General features: G+C 54.0%; 1 protein-coding gene across 1 annotated transcript in view; it reads left to right on the top strand.

Moving 5' to 3' along the window:
* CPNE2 (copine 2) overlaps positions 1 to 18,323 on the top strand; it is a 44,974-nt gene that overhangs the window by 12,416 nt on the left and 14,235 nt on the right. The window contains exons 2-12 of the mRNA XM_019754189.2: positions 1,436 to 1,656; positions 3,755 to 3,934; positions 5,682 to 5,756; positions 7,530 to 7,601; positions 8,699 to 8,782; positions 9,436 to 9,525; positions 10,503 to 10,601; positions 11,104 to 11,190; positions 12,576 to 12,635; positions 14,464 to 14,597; positions 16,636 to 16,690. Of these exons, the coding sequence (XP_019609748.2) occupies positions 1,477 to 1,656; positions 3,755 to 3,934; positions 5,682 to 5,756; positions 7,530 to 7,601; positions 8,699 to 8,782; positions 9,436 to 9,525; positions 10,503 to 10,601; positions 11,104 to 11,190; positions 12,576 to 12,635; positions 14,464 to 14,597; positions 16,636 to 16,690 (1,116 nt within the window). The 5' untranslated portion in view covers positions 1,436 to 1,476. The remainder of the gene's footprint in view (positions 1 to 1,435; positions 1,657 to 3,754; positions 3,935 to 5,681; positions 5,757 to 7,529; positions 7,602 to 8,698; positions 8,783 to 9,435; positions 9,526 to 10,502; positions 10,602 to 11,103; positions 11,191 to 12,575; positions 12,636 to 14,463; positions 14,598 to 16,635; positions 16,691 to 18,323) is intronic.

Below are 18,323 nucleotides of genomic sequence, written 5' to 3'. Positions count from 1 at the left end.
AAACAGAAATCAGATGATGTCACCTGTGTGCTTAAAACCCTCCAAGACTTCCATAACTCTCAGAATAAAGCCCCATCTCCCTATAGAGCCTCCAGCCTCTGGGACCTGGCTATTGTCCCCGCTCTCTCAGCAGACGAGCGTGAAGGCTGAGGCTGGACAATCATCTTACTGCAGGATCCCAGCCCTGGCACAGTTCTCGGGAGCTAGAAGATGCTCCATAAACACTCTAGAGTGAATGAATGAGCCTCTATACGTCTCTGGAAAATTACGTTAGTATCTGCCCCACGAGACCGAATAAGGAGTAGAGACCTTGTGCAGGTGACATCAGGGCTCGTAAGCTCAGCAAGTTTAATTCAGGTTCCCAGAGAGAATGCCCACCTCTCACCTTCCTCCTCTGGGGCAGTGCAGGGCCAATGACCACTCAACAGTGAGGGGACGAGATATCAATTAGTCAGCCTGCCCTCTGTCAGTAAGTGTGTGGGGCCAGCCTGTCCCCACTGTGACGGGGCCTGTGTTTACTGCACATGCACCAGTGGAAATAAGATCTGACCACAGGAGTCTCGTAAGACGGTCATGATGTCTCAGCTGAGGACACTAAGGCAAAGAAAGCCAGAGGGCTTGTCCGTGGGACCCAGAGCTCCCCTCCGCTGCTGGAGGTGGGTTTCTCCACACTTGCTCCAAATGGACACATACCTTGCACTTGGAGGAAAACAGAACTGCCAGTGATTAGCCTTGACAGTGGAAGAGGTACATAAAGCCTAGCGAATGGAATTTGGGGAAGTCATGTACAAGTGAAAAGGTAAACTGTGTGCTGAGGCTGAGGACCAACTCAGCCAGGCTCTGAGTGATGGAGGGTTCATTTGTTCACTGACTTATACACTCATGCTTTTTTCATTCGGAAATAAACTCTGTGTGTCCTTTGCCCCAGTCACAGTGCTTAGGCCAGGGATACAGGATGAAGATGACGATGAACAAGGTGAAGGTTTGGATAAGGTACCAGAAGCAAGCTTCCTAGGGCCAAAGCAATGAGGGAAACCTGAGCAATTGCAAGCTCCCCTGCAGCCACAAGATGCCAACATTTTAATTGCTCAGGAGAAGAAGCGTAGGTTTTTGTGGCAAAATGAGTGTCTGGGATGCCCCTGTCTACTGTGATTTGTTGCTGATCTGACAGGGGCAACTTGGACCTGTGTGTATCTCACAGGTAAAGCTTGACCAAAGTAGAGAGTGACGAAAGACAAACACATCCACCAGAGTCTTCTTTTGCCTGCATTCTCCTTTCTCCAGTCTTTTGCCCATGTTATCCCCCGCCCCCCCCACACACACCTTTCCTTCCACATCTACCCACATATTGAAGGTCAGGGGGTGATACCTTCCCACAGTAGAATGGTGTGACAGATGTCTGTCCCCTCTCTGACCCCCACTCTTGTCCCCTCAGACTGCCAGGAACTGCTGCCACCACCGCCACCGCCAACCCCCATGGCCTACATACCAAGTGGGGGTGCCCCAGCATCGGGGGTGGCCCCCATGGGCTCCCAGTATTGCGTGTGCAAGGTGGAGCTGTCAGTGAGTGGCCAGAACCTGCTGGACCGGGACGTTACCTCCAAGTCTGACCCCTTCTGTGTCCTCTTTACAGAAAACGATGGCAGGTGGAGCGAGGTGAGGCCCTTCCATGTGCATCTGTGGTGGGTGGGGGACGGCTAGGTGGCGGGGGAGGGGCTCCCACTGGATCCTGGGGCCTCCACTCAGGCCTGTGGAGGTAACTGGAGTGTGCGCTAGGGACTACTTCGAAAATTGTTACTCTTAAAATTAAATTTTATTTAATTATTACTTAAAATAATTATATTTGTGTTTAAATTATAATTATAATTCATAGCTTTATAGTTATGTAATTTTATATTTATTGTTTTATTTCATAATATTTTAAACTGTTATATAGTTAAAACCTTAGAGTTTTACAAAATGCTTGCTTCCACTTTTAAATAGTTCTTCCCACTTATTCCTAAATGAACACAGTCAGTGAGGAGGAAACAGAGAAATGGAGAACCCAGGCTTTGGTCTCGGGGATGGACCAAGGCCCAGCTCTGTCACTGCTTGCTGTGTGGCCTTGGGCAAAGGGGTGGCCTTCTCTGAGCCTATCTCCTCATCTGTGAAATGAGGATTTTGTTTTTTCCCTGCCTACCTTGGGGAACCCAGAGCTGGCGATGTTGATGGGACCACAACCAAGGGCTTCTGACCTGGAAAACTTTGGCCTGAGAACTGGGGAGAGATGCAACTTAAGGAAGGAGATTGAGAAATCCAAATTGTTAAGACTTTTAAGCTTTAAAAATGGATTTGTTCCTATTCCAAAAGGGGCCTATATTCATTGTAGGACATTTAGAAAAGCCAGATAAACCTAAAGAAGAAAATCAGAATGGTTGGGAACCCGCCTGTCAGGGAAAACCACTATTAACAGTTTGGTATCCAGACTTCCAGATAGTGTTATATGCGTGTAAATTTTCCAAAATATGTATCTTTTTGTGATAGTTATTAACTGGGCCACAGTGTACACCCCACTAAACATACTGTGGTTTCCAAAGACTTTCCACGCATGTTGGCTCCTTATGATGCCAAGGGAATGGTGCTGAGATTGTTGACCCATTTTACAGAGGGGAAACTGGGGCCCAGAGTGGGTAAGGACTTTTCTGTGTCACCCAGTGCATTGGTGATGCAGCCAGAAGTGGGAGATGGGACATAAGGTCAGCTGAGGACTCTTGCGGGGAGCTCCAGGCCTTAGGCAAGAATGTCTGGAGTATCCCGGTTCCCTCGGCCAGGTCTCGGTAACCCCGCCTGCCCCTTGGAATGGTGTCCTCCCCCACTGCACCCCACCCCTACTCATAACATTCCCCGACCCTCCCTGACCATCTCTCCCACCTAGGCAGGCCACCCTGGCTAAAAATAGCCCAGGGGCAAGACCTCTCCCTGCTGCTCCAGCTCTTGGAAAAGGACTGGGTGGGAGGAAAAATCAACACAGACTGGGCCCCAGAATAGAGCATCACTCAGACGCTGAGGTTTGGAGCCTGTGTGGAGAGGCTGGGAGGCGGGGCTCCTGTCCCAGCCCCACCACTGACCCACAGGGCAAGGTCCTGTCCTTACCCAGGCCTCCATTTCCACAGTAGGTGGAGGTTTGGGGCTGCACAATTCCAGTTTTGACATTCCAGGATTCAATACAGACACAAACATCTGCCCTTGAGGGATTGGGAAGCCCCCAACCCTACTTCCCACTAAGGACCCTGCCTTCTTTTTGTTTCCTCTCTCAGCTTCCATGTAAAATGTGGTTTGAAAAAAGGGTTCTCCCAAAATAAAAAGGAAGAAAAACATGGTCAAATCCCTTCATTTTGTAGAAATGGAAACTGAGGCCCAGATGGGAAAAGGGACTTGCCCTTTGTCACTTACCTAGGCAGGGACAGGGCCCAAGCTCTTATCCTGGCACCTGGATATGGAGCCAGGGCAAAGAATTAAGAGTGTGGGTGCTTGTGTCAGACCTGGGTTCAAGTCTTGGCCCTGCCCCTCTAGCTGTGCCACCTTGGGTAAGTCACTTAACCTGTCTGTGTTTCAGTGTGAACTGAGAGTAATGATTGCTGCAGCCATCCAGGTAACTGGCCAAGTGCCTAGCACAAAGTGGGTGTTCATCGAGTTAGCAGAATGACTTCTGGCAGCTCGAGAAGGGTTGAACCAGCACCTGACTCTGCCTCTCATTTCCCTGCCCCTCTGCCAGTACGACAGGACGGAAACGGCAGTCAACAACCTCAACCCCGCATTCTCCAAGAAGTTTGTCCTCGACTACCACTTTGAGGAGGTGCAGAAGCTCAAGTTCGCCCTGTTCGACCAGGACAAGTCCAGTACACAGCTCGACGAGCATGATTTCCTGGGCCAGTTCTCCTGCAGCCTGGGCATGGTGAGCCGGGCCCCTCCAGGTGGACGAGGGCACGGCAGTCCCCAATTCCCGGCCATCACCTGTCTCCTGAGGAGAGGGCAGTCCCTTGGAGAGAATCTCTCCTGACACCCGCTTTCCCAGGCCCCATTTTCCTGGCTGGCTCCCGAGGAGACGTCACAAATTCAGATAGCCTTTCGAGCCAGCAGGTGTAAAAAGGGGGAAGTCACCTAGTGGGCTTATGGCCAGGCTGAGGAACTTGTATTGGAAGACAGTGTTGCCACACAGGAATGGGGGCCCCACATGGCCAGAGCTTCTGACTGTTAGTTGTAATCGTGTGATTTTGGCTTCCTGAGGTGGGAGCATCCAACCAGCAACCAAAACACCCTTGGTACTGGCTCAGTGTGTGACCTTGGGCAAGTTCCTTTGCCTCTGTGGGCCACAGCTCCCCGTCCAGCTCATTCCTTGCCGAGCTTATGGAGGCTGGGAGGTTGCAGGGCTCGGAACCCCTGACACAGGTTCCAATCATCCTTTATGGTGATGTGCCCTTGGGCAAGCCCCACACCCTTCTGGGCCTCAGTTTCCCCATATTTCACTTGGGGATAATGATGACTGCCTAGCCTCTGGGGATGGTGAGGGAATAAAATGAAAAATGCTTTGAGAGGTCCAAATGGAGACTGCAATGCCCTAGGCCTCCCCAGAGATGATGAATGAAAACAGCGAGGGTCCAACAGTTGTGCAAGAAGTGGCTGCATCCATTACGGTCCCTGCTGGGCCGTGTGTCTACACCCTCAAAGGGTAGCTGAGGAGAGAGTTTAAGCCTGAGTGGGCAGAGGCTGGGAACGGACAATGGAGGGGAAACCTACGCAGTGCCTGACACCAGCGAAGCCCAGCCACCTGTAGCCTGGAGGGAGCGGCAGTGCAGGAAGTGTGTCATCAGAGCCTGTGGAGAGCTGTGGCCTTGGTGCGCAGGCTTCTGGACTGCAGCTGAGGCTGCTGACAAGCAACCATGCTTCTGCCCAACCACAGTCCAGCCTTTCTCCCCTCCTGCTCTCCTGGCTCCTGCTGGCACCCCTGACTGTCTGAATCCCACAAGCCAGAGGACAGGGGGCCCGGGTGCTACAGTGCACAGCGGCCCAGAGCAGTGGAGAAGGCCAGGGACGGGGCTGGAGAGAAAGCCCAGCAAAGGGGGAAGGGGAACATGCTCAGATCAGCACAAAGAAACACTGGCATTTTCCCTCAAGAAACTGCGAACCAGGGTGGCCCAGGAAGTGTGGGAATGGGGTGTATGCAGAGATGCTGGGACTTTACAGTGTGGTCCACTTTTCCTTTCTACGTTGTATTGATCACTGAATCCTGTGTGAATGTATTTCCTATGCAAACCAATGGAAATACATAGAAAGACTCATGGTTTGAGCCTCTCCATCAGAGGAAGGTGGGGTCTGTGGATGGCTTTGGGGAAGGCAGTTAGGGGGCGAAACTCCCTAGAGTAGTCTCTAGAATGTGAGCCTTTCAAGAGCTTTTTCCTGGGGGCAGGGATTCTATCCCAGCTGTGGGACTTCAGGCGAGTGTTTTAACCTCTCTGGACCTCAGCCTCCTCTGTGGCCCAGGGGTTTAGCAATGGCTGCTGTCTGCCTCCCATGATGAGAATCACGCAGGGGGAGGCTTATCCAGCGCCTGGCATAGAGCAGTGAGCTGTGAGTGGTGGCTGTTGAGCCTTTTTCCTTCTCTCCAACCCTCACGGAGCTCCTCTCTCTCCTCTCTTCCCCAGATCGTCTCCAGCAAAAAGATCACACGGCCTCTGCTGCTGATGAATGACAAGCCTGCGGGGAAGGGCTTGATTACGGTACCAGCGCCCCCCTCCGCACCCCTCCTGCCTCTGCTCGCTGCCCTCCACCATCAATGGGCCGCTTCCCTGGCAGATAACCACCAGCTTTGTTTGGAGTAAAAAGGCCCAACTTACAACTTAGCAACAGGTCTCTTAGCAACGGGCTCCTGGCTCCGCATATGATGCCTTGGGGGCCTGCCACGCTGAGGGTGGGGGCCAGGGGCAGGGACGCAACTATACTCATACCTGGAGGCCGCTAGAGCCCTCCCAGCATCCCCTCCTCGCACCTGGCCCCTGCCTGTCCTCCCTGGAGTGCCTTGCCCTTCGGAGCTCGGCTTGTGGCTGCAGCGCGCAGTGATTCTGCGATGCCAATGATTCCTTTGATGCGCAAGCCCTTTGCGTGGATGCGCTCCTTGGTCCTCCCAGACTCGCGGAAGACGGAGAAACCCCGTTTCGCAGATCAGGGAATTGAAGCACAGAGAGGAATGCCCTGGGGCCGTTCAGCTAGTGAGATTCTCTCCTGGATTGTACCCCTTCAGGGCCTGGGTGATTCCGGGAACTGGCTGGAGGGAGGAGGGCTGAACCTATGTGTGTTCACACGGAGTCACTCCCCTGCTCTGGAACCTCAGTAGCTCCTAATGGCCTGTGGCGCCTTGGGCTCGAGGCTGTGAGGGTCCTGGCAGTCCCCACCTTGCTTTCCTGTATTAGCTGTGTTTTACCTGCTTCGTGTATATGCCCTGGGTTTAAGGCAAACTGAATTCTTAGCATTCCCTGCACATACCCTCGGTCTTTATTCACTGTTCCTACAATCTGGAACGTCCTCTCCCAACCTCCCCACATCTCTTCGGGTTCAAAACCTCTCCATCATCTGGACTTCACAAGCGAGATCCTCTCCACCTGGAAGCCAACCCAGGCGGATGCACCCAGCCTAGTATGCCATTCCCACTAGCATTTCTACCAGTCCCACTCTAGGCCTCAGTTCCTTCCTCTGTGAAATGGGTACAAAAATAGGACCCACCCTACAGGGTTGTTGAGCAAGTCTCAGCTGGAAGAGAGGAAGGGGAGATGGGCATCCAGCCTGGCCTCTGTCAGTGATTCTGGAGGGTTGAATTGCATATTCAGTGAGGCCATCCTAGAGGTGTGAGGGGAGGGGAAGCCCCAGATAGGAGAGGACCCAGGCTTTCCCTGACACTGTGAGGAAAAGAAAGAGAGAGGCCCTGAGAGGGCAGATGGCTGGGCCAGAGGGCTGTGACTGATGGGGAAGGCATGGAGGACAGATGACAGGGAGCTGATGAGACAGCAGAGAGACCTCAGATGGCTCCCATCCTTGCTCTAGGTCTCAGTTTCCCTAGCTGCACAATGAAGTTGCTGGAATTGCTGATATCTTGGTGTTTTGAGCTGGCTGTGCTCTGGGTCTGCAGTAAAGGTGTGAGGGGTCCTGTCAGGGTGCTCCTGGGCCCAGAACCTCTCCCCACGGCTAAAGACCACCCCTCATGCCTCTGCTTGATCTCCACTTACCATTCAATGGCTCCCTCTCATGAGCCACATGAGATCACTTCCTGATTCCTCGTATCCAGATGGGTTACCTCATTTTTCAGAAGATAGAAACTGAGGTTTGGGGTAGACAAGAGATTTGGCCAAGATTGCCTGGCACTCCCCGCCTCCCCTCCTTTCCCTCTGCTAGCCCTGGAGAATTGACTCCTGGGGCACCCTATGCCCACTGTGCCTGGCAGGAGGCTGGGGGAGTCTCAGGAGCAGGTCCTGACCCCTCAAATCCCTCTGGCCTCACAGATTGCTGCCCAGGAGCTGTCAGACAACCGCGTCATCACACTGAGTCTGGCGGGCAGGAAGCTGGACAAGAAGGTGAGGCGGGCAAACGAGGGAGTTCTCCTTTGGGGAGCAGTATCCCTCCCCCAGGCTTGCATAGCTCAGCCCTTCAGCTTCTGGCCACCACTGTCATCACCTCTGCCCCCCCCCCCAAGGGACAAGCCCGTAGCACAGGGCTTTATTGGTCACCTCAAATTAAGACCCCTTCACCAATGAGGTAGTGAGTTTCCCTTCATGTAGAGGCATTCAACACATGGCTCCTTGTCAAGACGCACTTCTTGGGACTACCTATCTCATTTTGTGTAAATGCTTATAGTAACCTCCGGGGCCCCACCTGATGTTTCTACAGCCCCCAAACCCCCTGACCTCATGCCTTCCAATCTCCCCACCTTCATTATGCTTCAGCCAAATCAGCCTCCTTGTCCCAGGATTTTACCAGGCACCCTCCTGCCTCAGGACCTTTGCACTTGCTGTTCCTCTGCCGGCAATGTTCTTTTCCCTGAATGTTCTCACAGTGGCCCTTTCACCTCCATCAAGCCTTTATGTCACCTTCTCAGCAAGGCCTTCCCTGAAATTGTAGTGGTCTCTAATATCCCAGCTCTCCTGCTTTACTTGTCTTCTTAACATTAATTACTACCTAACACGTTATTTACTCTTTTACGGTCTCTCTTCCTTGAGTATAGCCTCTTTAGAGTGACACTTTCTTTTTTTAAATTTAAATAAATGGATTTTTAAAGGACATCCTGCCCCTTCTATAATGTGCTGGGAGAGTCGCCATCCTGCTGGGGGCCTCCCCTGACCTGGGAACAATCACCCTGTTGAAGCCCTGTCTGGTCTAAGATGCTGCTGTTGTAGCTCCTGTAGGTTCCAGACCTCAGGGTCTCGAGCACAAGCTGTGGTAGCCTTAGGATGGGGCGGTTTCTCCTGGGGGGGAGGGGCAGTTAGTCCCAAGGGGCTCTAGCTGCTCTGGGCCTCTTGCTGAGCCCCGTAGAGGCTGACGGTAGGGCCAGGCTGGCTCTGCCCACAGCTCCCACCCTTGACACCAGGTTGGGGGTGGCAGCTGGGCCACACCTCCTCCCATCTGAATCCGGTAGAGTTGTGCCTCCCTCACCGCATTCTCCTGCTTCCTCCAGGACCTCTTTGGGAAGTCAGACCCATTTCTTGAGTTTTATAAGCCAGGAGATGACGGCAAGTGGATGCTGGTCCACAGGACTGAGGTGGGTGCCTGGGGATCTCTGAGCCAGTGGCTCTGCGGGCCAGCCACGTCCAGTGACACAGGAGGGGGCTGTGCAGTCACAGCCAGGCGGTGCACAGGGAAACCCGTGCTGGCACCTGAAGGATCTATGCCTTCTCTGCCACAGGGATGCCCACTTCCTTCCACCCCCAGAAGCGTGGTTGTGGGGCTCTCCATCTTTTTTTTTAAGGTTTTATTGGGGAAGGGGAACAGTGTGTATTTCCAGGACTTTATCGGGAACAGTGTGTTTTTCCCAGGACCCATCAGCTCCAAGTCAAGTTGTTGTCCTTCAGTCCAGTTGCGGAGGGTGCAGCTCACTGGCCCATGCGGGAATTGAACCGGCAACCCTGTTGCTCAGAGCTCACACTCTAACCAACTGAGCCATCGGGCCGCCCCTCCAGAAGCTCAGCGTCAGGTCGTTGCCTTCAATCTAGTAGTTGTGAAGGGCGCAGCTCATTGGCCCATGTGGGAACCGAACTGGCAACCCTGTTGCTCAGAGCTCACGTTCTAACCAACTGAGCAGTCCAGCTCAGTTGATTCTCTCCATCTTGACGCTCCACATCCCCTTGGGGCTGGCCCAACCCCAGAGCACTGCTGCCCCGGACCTGAGCTTACCCTTCCCCTCGCTGTCCTCAGGTGATCAAGTACACACTGGATCCTGTGTGGAAACCATTCACTGTGCCATTGGTGTCCCTGTGTGATGGCGACATGGAGAAGCCCATCCAGGTGAGGGGGGTCTGGGAGCCCTGCTCCCCACCCTGTCAGTATGCCCATCTACCCGAGGCTTCCCGGGGGTGCTCTAGCAACGCTTTCTTATTAAGATGGAAAGACAACCCATGTGGGGGCGGGCATGAGACCTAGGTCCTCATCTCAGGTCTTCCTGACCCTGTGAGTGGCCTGGGCAGGGCCCCCAGCCCTGTGAGCCCCTTCTTTAAAATAGGACCAGAGTGGCTGTCCTGTTCTCCCCAAGGCCTGTGGTGCTGCTAGGTATGCTAATGAATGCAGAAACCCCTTCGAAAGGACCAAGCGCTGTCATGAGGAGGAGGATGATTACTAGTCTCTAAAAGCCCTCAGTCCTCAGGGGCCATGTCTGAGAGGGGATGGAGTGGGGGGAGGCAACTAGGCCCGGCTGGGATCCCCAGACAGCGTCCTAGGAAACCTGGGTTCTAGTTCTGAGTCCACTACTGACTGCTGCTGCTGTGAGACTTTGCACAAGTGCTTCCCTTCCAGGGCCTTGGTTTACCCATCAGTAGAATGGGTATGATAATTCCTGCCTTCCTCCTAGGAATGCCATGTAGTTAGAGAACATGTAAAGCTAGGAGTTTTTCTTTTCTTTTTTGTGCCCATCTCAGGGGAAAAAAGATTTAGGGAGGGCTCCAGGCCATGGCTCATGAAGCCAGGTCAGCCACAACCCAAGACAGATAAGGAGCCAAGTGAGGGGTGTGTGAGGAGCTTCCTGCACCAGAGGCTACAGCCTGCACTGCCGGGGTGGCACACTTTCTTTTTTCCCCAACAATCACGGAGGGCTTCCTGCAGGAGGCAGTTCAGGAGCTACCAGCATCATCCCAGGCCAGCTAGGCAGATGCTAGGGGAAGAGTGAGGCACCACCAGAAGAAGACCTGGGGTTTGCTAGGAGCTGAAAGGGGCTAGAGAGCACCTCTTTGTGGGACAGCTCTGGGGTAACCGCACGGGACCCACCCTAGGTCATGTGCTACGACTATGACAATGATGGGGGCCACGACTTCATCGGCGAGTTCCAGACCTTGGTATCACAGATGTGTGAGGCTCGTGATGGCATCCCGGTAAGATGAGTGCGTTTGCATGACCCCAAGACCTGAACAGGGCACGGGAAGGGGCACAGGTTTTTGAATCAGGCAGACTGGTGCTCAGATTTTACCTCTCTGGCTGTATGACCTTGAGCAAGATATCCAATCTCTCTGAACCTCAGTTTCTCCATCTGTCAAATGGGGGTAGAGGAGTAGAGTGGGAATTAAATGAGATAATACAGGTAAAGTGCCTAGTACATAGTGAGCACTCAGGAGCTGTCCATGTAACTCACCCTGAGAAACCAGACTCTGGGTGACAGTGCTGGGTGCATGAGTAGCTATGACGTGGATGAGTTGTTGTGGGGTGGAGGGCAGGCACAGCTCCTCCTGGGAGCTCTGGTGGCAGGAACCATTTCTAAGTGAGGACATCCATGCTGCCCCTGGTTAAGGCTGTGGAGGGGATTCCGGGGCCCAGGGGAGGCTCAGTCCCCATGGAGACCCCAAGGTGAGCTTCTGTTTCTCCTCTTGTGTTGCCTAGCTGGAGTTCGAGTGCATCAACCCCAAGAAGCAGAGGAAGAAGAAGAACTATAAAAACTCGGGTATCATCATCCTGCGTTCCTGCAAGGTGGGCGAGTGGGGGACGGGGGTAGGGGCACAGGTCAGGGCCAGCGAGGCCTGGGTTCCCATCCTTGTTGGGCCAGGTCCTGGCTCTGTGACCTGAGCTTAACCTGTCTAGTCCTCAGTCTCCTTGTCTGTAGAATGGGGATGTTAACAAGGTCAAGTGTGTAAAGAGTTAGTCTCATATCACATTCATGTGTGGAGATCGAGGAGGACATAAAATGACCTTCCAAGACCCTTCCTAGTTGCAGGGTAACTGTGGGGATTTCCTCCTTCCATGCGGGTGGCTTACCTATTGCATGTTCAGCATCAGAGGGGCAGAGGACGTGGGGCTGGGGCACCTGTCCTCTGGCAGTGACACCAGTGAAGGCTCAGGTAACTGATTCCCGTGAGGTAGCTGGGGCCACTGAGGCCCCGAAAGGCAGGGAAGTTCACGCCAGCAGGGGCTAGCTGAGGTCAGAGGTCAGGCCCCCTGGCTATCTGGTAGCCAAGTGTCTGCTGGAATGGGCAGGATATTACAGAAGACAGACTGGGCGAGGGCAGCAGGACCCTGGGTGCCGGTGCTGGCACTCTCTCTACCAGCTGGTAGCCCCGAACCCAGGCCTCCATGCCTGGGTCTGGAGACCCCACCGTGGCGCTGGGGTTTACATGAGTGTTGGTGAGGTCACATCGCAGAAGTACTCGGCGAGAGTTAGGCTGTCAGGTTGCAGCATCGTGATTTTGGGTCCCCATTTCTATCGTTCAGACCCTCCTTTTCATGCTTTTTGGCACCTGCCTTATTATCTTTTTGTCATTAGCCCCTCCCCCCAACTTTTAAATTTTTTTTTTTTTTTTTTTTGGATTAAATACATTTATTTTGAAAGGGACCCTTATAACTCCACCAAAATTGGAAGGCCAGTATCCTTTGCCCAAAGGAGGCAGAGAGCATCAAAACAGTGTTTAGCAGCTTTATTAATTTACAGTGGGAGGCCTTGTGCCAGAGGCCTGGCCCTCTCTGTTAAAGTGGAAGTGGGTAAGGGCCAGAGAGAGCTTAGGGGCTGAACTAGCAACAACCTGTGACTTTCTCTGTCATGGAATTGGTGGTATAATTGATGCTGGGCCCTGGGACCCTGCCTGCCACCATCACATGTCTGTGTATCTGTGTGTGCCGTGCCCCCCCTACCCACTGGGAACCGTTGCTCTGAGGGTTTTGTGCCGGAGGTTTGGGTTTTTTTTGTAATCAGATCAGATTCTGTCATCTGCCTTTTTTGGTCTCCTTGACCACCTTATTAAAGTTTCAGGGCACAGAGCAACAACTCCCCAAAGCTCGTACGTGGAGCGTGTGGCCAAGAGGAGGGCCAGCCTCCAGGTGCTGGGGGGGGTGGGACCCACTGACGCCCTGATTCCTTTCAGATCAGCCGGGACTACTCCTTCCTGGACTACATCCTGGGAGGCTGCCAACTCATGTTCACCGTAAGGCTGCCCCACCCCAGAGAGGCTCCTCCCTGGGGCTGCCTGGGGCGTGACTAGCAGAAGGCCCGGGGGTACCGCAGGAAGGACTTCCCCAGGTCAAGCCGTGTGTGTGGCCTAGGCGGGTGGGCCCGAGTCCTGTCGGCTTAGCTGCAGGGCAGCACGTGCCTGGCTGCCCAGCCCACAGTGTTTGCTGGCTACACCTACCTCTTCAGAAGGAAAAGCCAACTTCCTCCTGGCTGCCCACGGGCCTTCCAGCCTCATCTGCTCCCCTCCTTCTTGCTGACTCTGCTCCTTCCACACTGATCCCCACGGTTCCCCCACATGCCAAGCTCCACTCTGTCTTAGGCCTTTGCATTTGCTGTTCCTTCTGCCTAGAACACTCTTCCCTGGAGCCTTCTCGTGGCTGCTGCCCTGCCACCCTGCAGGCCGAGGCATAGAGGTCACCCTGCCAGGGAGCTCTCCCCTGATGCTTCCACCTGTTTCTCTATGTCACTTCTCCTATTTTATTATTTTCAGGGCACTTGCCATGCTGACATTATCTTAAATGTTTTGTGCCCGTCCCTGTTTGTCCCGCCCACTAGGACTGAGTGCCCTAAATGTGGGGCTTTATTCTGTGTCCGCTCCAACCTCAGCGTATCACACAAGTACCTAGCCATGGAGCGGGTGCTTGATAAATACTCGCTGAAAGAATGTCCCTCTGCCTGTGGCCTGGAGTGTACACCTCGCAGACTTCTGTCCCATTCGTCTTGTCTTTTGTTCCTCACCCCAAGGGAAGCCTCAGGTCCAGGGAGGGAGCTTGCTGGGGTCCCATGTTCTGCCAACCTCCCCACTTTGCCTCACCACTCTCCGTCACCACCTCTAGATCCAGGAAGACTGGAGGTCATCTGCAGGATTATATGGAGTCGGGATTGGCCTTGGTGACCTCTAACCCCACTGGTCACCACTGCCCACCTCAGCCACAGAGGCCAGACTCTCCTGTTCCCCCTGCCTGTATGTGCTCATTTAGTGAATGTATACTGAGCACCACCTGTGTGACAGACTCTAGGCTGTGCCTCTGCAGGACATGCCACCCTGACCTCAGGGACCTGACCCACCCCACAGTAACTGAGTTCTAACGTGGCCGTCTCTCCCCTGTGTCCCTCTCCTAAGCCTCCTTTGCTGGGCAGCCTTGCCCACCTCTGTATGCTACCCCTGCAGGGCCTGGGCTGGGGTTCCCTCAGGGCTGAGAGTGGGTGGAGCCTGGTTCCCAGCCCAGCAACAGCCCCAGTCCCCGGGCGGCTTCTGACCCGTGCTCTGTGCCCAGCCCTGGACCTGGCTCCTCGGGGGCATGTGTCTTGCCTACTGTGAGCACCCTGTCTGACTGGGGAGACTGGCCCCGTGGTGGTCTGAGGGATGATGGGGAGATAGCTTGGGGTGGGGACCAGGTGTCTGGGAAGGCTTCAGGGGGGCAGTGGTATCTAAATTGAGCCTGAAAGATGCAGGAGAATTAGATAGGGAGAGAAGATGGCCTGGCCCTTTAGGTAGAGGGCACCTCATGGACAAAGGCCTGGAAATAGGAACAGATGAGTGTATGCATAGGGATGGTGAGGGGGAAAGGAAATTGAGGCTGCGAGTTGGCCTTGTGTCATATCTGGGCAATAGACTACATGCTTAGGCCATAGCGGCCACAGACAGCATCAGAGCCCGAGACCATCTTATGGAAGGGTGGGTTGGCGCTAGGAGGTGGGTGAGCTTCCTAAGTCCCATCAGCCTCTTGGTTCCCTGTGGGTGAGATAGGGAGCTGAGGCCTCTGGCCACACTGGGTGATCTTTTCTCCCCCACTCTGCAGGTTGGGATAGACTTCACAGCCTCCAATGGTAATCCCCTCGACCCTTCCTCTTTGCACTATATCAACCCCATGGGCACCAACGAATACCTGTCGGCCATCTGGGCCGTTGGACAGATCATTCAGGACTATGACAGGTGAGCTTGGGAAGGGACTCTGAAGGTCAGCTCAGTCTCCATCCAGCTGGGGAAGCTCAGCTTGTCAAAAAGCCAGAGATCACCAAACCTAGGAACGGCTAGCACAGGCATGCATGCGATTATTGTCCCTTCCTATCCCTGTGCAGACATTGCTAATCGATTGCTGACCTCTTAGTTACTGAGTCCAGATCCTTCTCCACACAGTACACCAAATAGTAAGAAAATGAGTCAAGATGGAAGATGACACTCATTTGCTCTTGCTGCAGCCTCCCCTTGTAGAGCTAGGGAAATGGAGGCTTGGGGTTGGGATGAAGAATTTGTCCAAAGTCACACAGCTCAGGGAGACTGGAACACAGGCATTCTGATTCCTGGGCCTGACACCTGGTTCCTAACAGTCTTATTCCTGTTGGGAGCTTTGGAGGAGCACCCGGCATGTGTGGGCCTTTCTCCCATGACCATGCTTCCTAAAGGTCTTTGGGGGTGGGGGAGTGAAAGTCAGTAATGGAAAGCTGTATGGAGGCTATGTCCACAACAGGATGGGCCAAACGCAAGGTCCAGAGTGCCTTGGAGAGTCCAGAAGTCACTTGAGAAGTCACTTGGCACCATTGTAACAGGTGGTGCTTATCGGGACTCACAGGTCAGAGGGTGGAATGACCAGGAGGCCAACACATGGGGAGCAGGGGAGCAGGTGCCAGAGATTTGGCAAAAAGAACAGGCTCAGGAATCCTGTGTACACTTGGCCTCCTTGAGAGAAGCAGCCTGAGGACCAGCATCTGACTCCCAGGGGCTCAGAGCCTAAGGGGTGGCTGTGAGTCCAGGCCACATTAAGAGAGATATAACATGCAGAACAAGGGAGGTGAAAGTCCCTGTCTGCACAGTCCAATATAGGAGCTTGTTGCTGCTCCGGAGACCCGTGGATCCAGCTGCTGCCTCAGCCCCTCGCTGAGCCTTCTCAGGCATTCAGACTTAGCAAGGGCCCAGCGAGCACCGGACACCTGCCCCAGTCCTGCCCCTGTCTTCCTCCTCACCATCTCAGTGAGAGGCGCCACCACTTACCCAAACCCTTCACTTCCTTCTTTCCCTCATCTTCCCCATCATCCTCTCAGCAAATCTTTTCAAAATAGACTCAAATCTAACCCCTTCTCCCCACTCCCACTGCGAGCAGCCTATGTGAGCCATCAGCACCGGCTACCCACGTCACTTCAGTAGCTGGCCCCCGACAGTTTGTCCTCCACGGAAATCCTCAAGAAATACACATTGAACAAATGAACACGAGACATGGTCCCTGCCTTCAGGGAGTTCTAACTTTATGGGGAAAATGAGGACGAAATCACTGGCATTCCAAAAGTCAGATAGGAGCTATGAGAGCACCAAAGAGATATCCTGGGTTTTCAGGGAAACCCACGGAGAGAAAGGGCCGTTTGAATTGGGCATGAGAGGATGAGTAGGAGTTTGCTACAAGGAACAGATTAAGGAGAGGTATTTCGGGAGGAGGTGCAACAGGATTGAAGTTGGAGCTTTAAGCTTCCCTGTGTGTTTGGGGACAGTGCGTGGCCAGTGGCTAGGACGAGGGGGGTGGCGTATGAGAGAGGGCAGGTGGAAGGAGATGAGCTCTAGGCCTGGATGATGAAGAGCCTTGAGTGCCCAGCCAGGGTTTCATTTTAGGAGAATTTTTCCCAGCCATAAAAGGGAAGTTGAGAGACAGCCAGTGCATTTCACTTCCATCATAACTGTGTGCCCAAGGTCCCAGTTGGAGAAGGATCTAGAAGCTACACCCAGGCCATTGGTTAGAAGTGCTGTGGTTGATTAGCAGTGTCTGTCACAATTGTAGATGGGGGTCAAGCCACACATTTAACGGATACCCAGAGGTGGTTTGGCCTCAGTAGGTCATTTGAACAGAGCTTTTTCTTTCTATCCTTGGAGGTGTGCAAGGTAGAGGGGGCCAGCCCTGGGTAGGGGGTTGGGGAGGGAGAGCATGGGTCAGTGGAGGCCCCTCTCCAGTTGTCTCACAGTATTTTTTTCTCCTCTCTCTTATTAGTGATAAGATGTTTCCGGCTCTGGGGTTTGGGGCCCAGTTACCCCCAGACTGGAAGGTGAGTAAAGCCCGTCTGTTTCCTCTTGGTCGAGATAGGATTGGTGTGGGTGGCCTCTCTGAGATCTGTGGAGAGGGCTGGGACTGGGCCCCAGGTGCCCAGCCTTCTCTGAGTTCCCCCTAAACCCACACGTAACTCTCACCTGAACCTCGGGCAGGCATTGAGGCTCTAACAAGGAACAGGAGAGTATCGTTTCTGCCCTCCCCGCCCTTGGCATCCAAGTCAGGTGGGGAAGATAAGTAGGATGCCAGATTTAGCAAATAAAAATACAGGCCACCCAGTTGAGACTGGATTTCAGATAAGTAGGTTTTTAAAGTATAACTATGTCCTAGATATTGCCTGGGACATACTTATACTAAAATATCCATTGTTTATCTGAAATGTAAATGTACCTGGGATTCCTGTATTCTGTCTGGCAATCCTAAAGACAGGCAGGGTCGGCGGGGCATGGAGGGGCCCAGATAAGGCCCCCGTGCAGCCTGGGGGGTCTGGGAAGGTTTCCTGGAGGAGGCAAGGTCCAAGCCAAGAGGGGAAGGGAAAGAAGGAGTTCACAGAGTGACTGGGGGTGGCAGTGGGGGCAGGGAGAGTGGTAGAACAGCCTGTGCAAAGTCTGGGAGGCAGAGGGAGCTGCACCAGTTGGAGGAAAGGAAGGAAGGTGGGTGTAATGGATTCTCTGGCCGCTGAGTGGGGACTGGCTGGGGTGAGGCTGGGCAGGATGGAGGGATGGAGAGAAGGAAGGATGTCTATTTTACAGGTAGAAAAACAGAGGCCCAAGTGACCTACCCAAGCTCATGTTTACAACAGGGAGCTTGGATTCCAAGTGAGCAGGTGGACTCTATAAAGTTTATTCTCAGAATCTGCTGCCTCTCTGATGAGAGGTCTGGGGGCGTGGGCAGAGGGCTCCTAAATCCGCATGTCTGTATCAACCAGTACCTGCTTTCGTCTGCCCTACGGTGCCCCATGCTGTATCCAGAGTGAGTGTTTCCCTCCCATCCTCTGCTGGGAGGAGGATTTTCACCTACAATTTCAGGGAGCAGCTCGGGGACCTACAGGCCATGGGGGGTGGGCGGGAGGCAGGTATCCTGCAAGACCAAAGCTGGGCCTCTGGGTAGACATGATGATGGGGGGTAGGGGCAGGGGGTGGGTGGAGCAGGGCCGGCTGCTGTGCGGCCAGGCCCAGCGTGAGCCCGTAGTGTTGCTAAGACACCAGCCAGCTTTCAAAGAACTCTCTGGCTCAATGAGATGTTTTCTTGCGCAAAAGCCTCCTTGGAAATGTCACAGGGCAACTCTGGGGAGGCCAGGGCTTGGCCAGGCTGGAGTGCCCGGCAGTGGCTAGGGGGATGCCGGAACCAGGTTGGAAGAGGGGAGATGCTCGTCCCACCTGCCCTGCCAGGCCCAGCTCCTCCCGGCCCCTCACTCGCCCTCTCATTCTAACTCATCTTGCTCCTGCCTCGTGAACCTTCTTTCCTCCGTACCACCTCAGGGCCTTTGCACGGGGCCTTTCCCTGCCTTGCTTCATCATTCCCCTGGGAGGCCTTCCCCGCACACTCATATCCTCGCACATGTGTGGGTTTGCGTGTTTATCGTCTCCCTCTGGGGCTGTGCTCAGGGAGGGTACTTGGTTTCCTCCTCG

This window comes from Rhinolophus sinicus, linkage group LG11 (genome assembly GCF_036562045.2).
Source record: "Rhinolophus sinicus isolate RSC01 linkage group LG11, ASM3656204v1, whole genome shotgun sequence".
Lineage (NCBI taxonomy): Eukaryota > Metazoa > Chordata > Mammalia > Chiroptera > Rhinolophidae > Rhinolophus > Rhinolophus sinicus.
The sequence above is the reverse complement of the archived record's forward strand: the minus strand, read 5'-3'. Positions and strand labels throughout refer to the sequence as shown.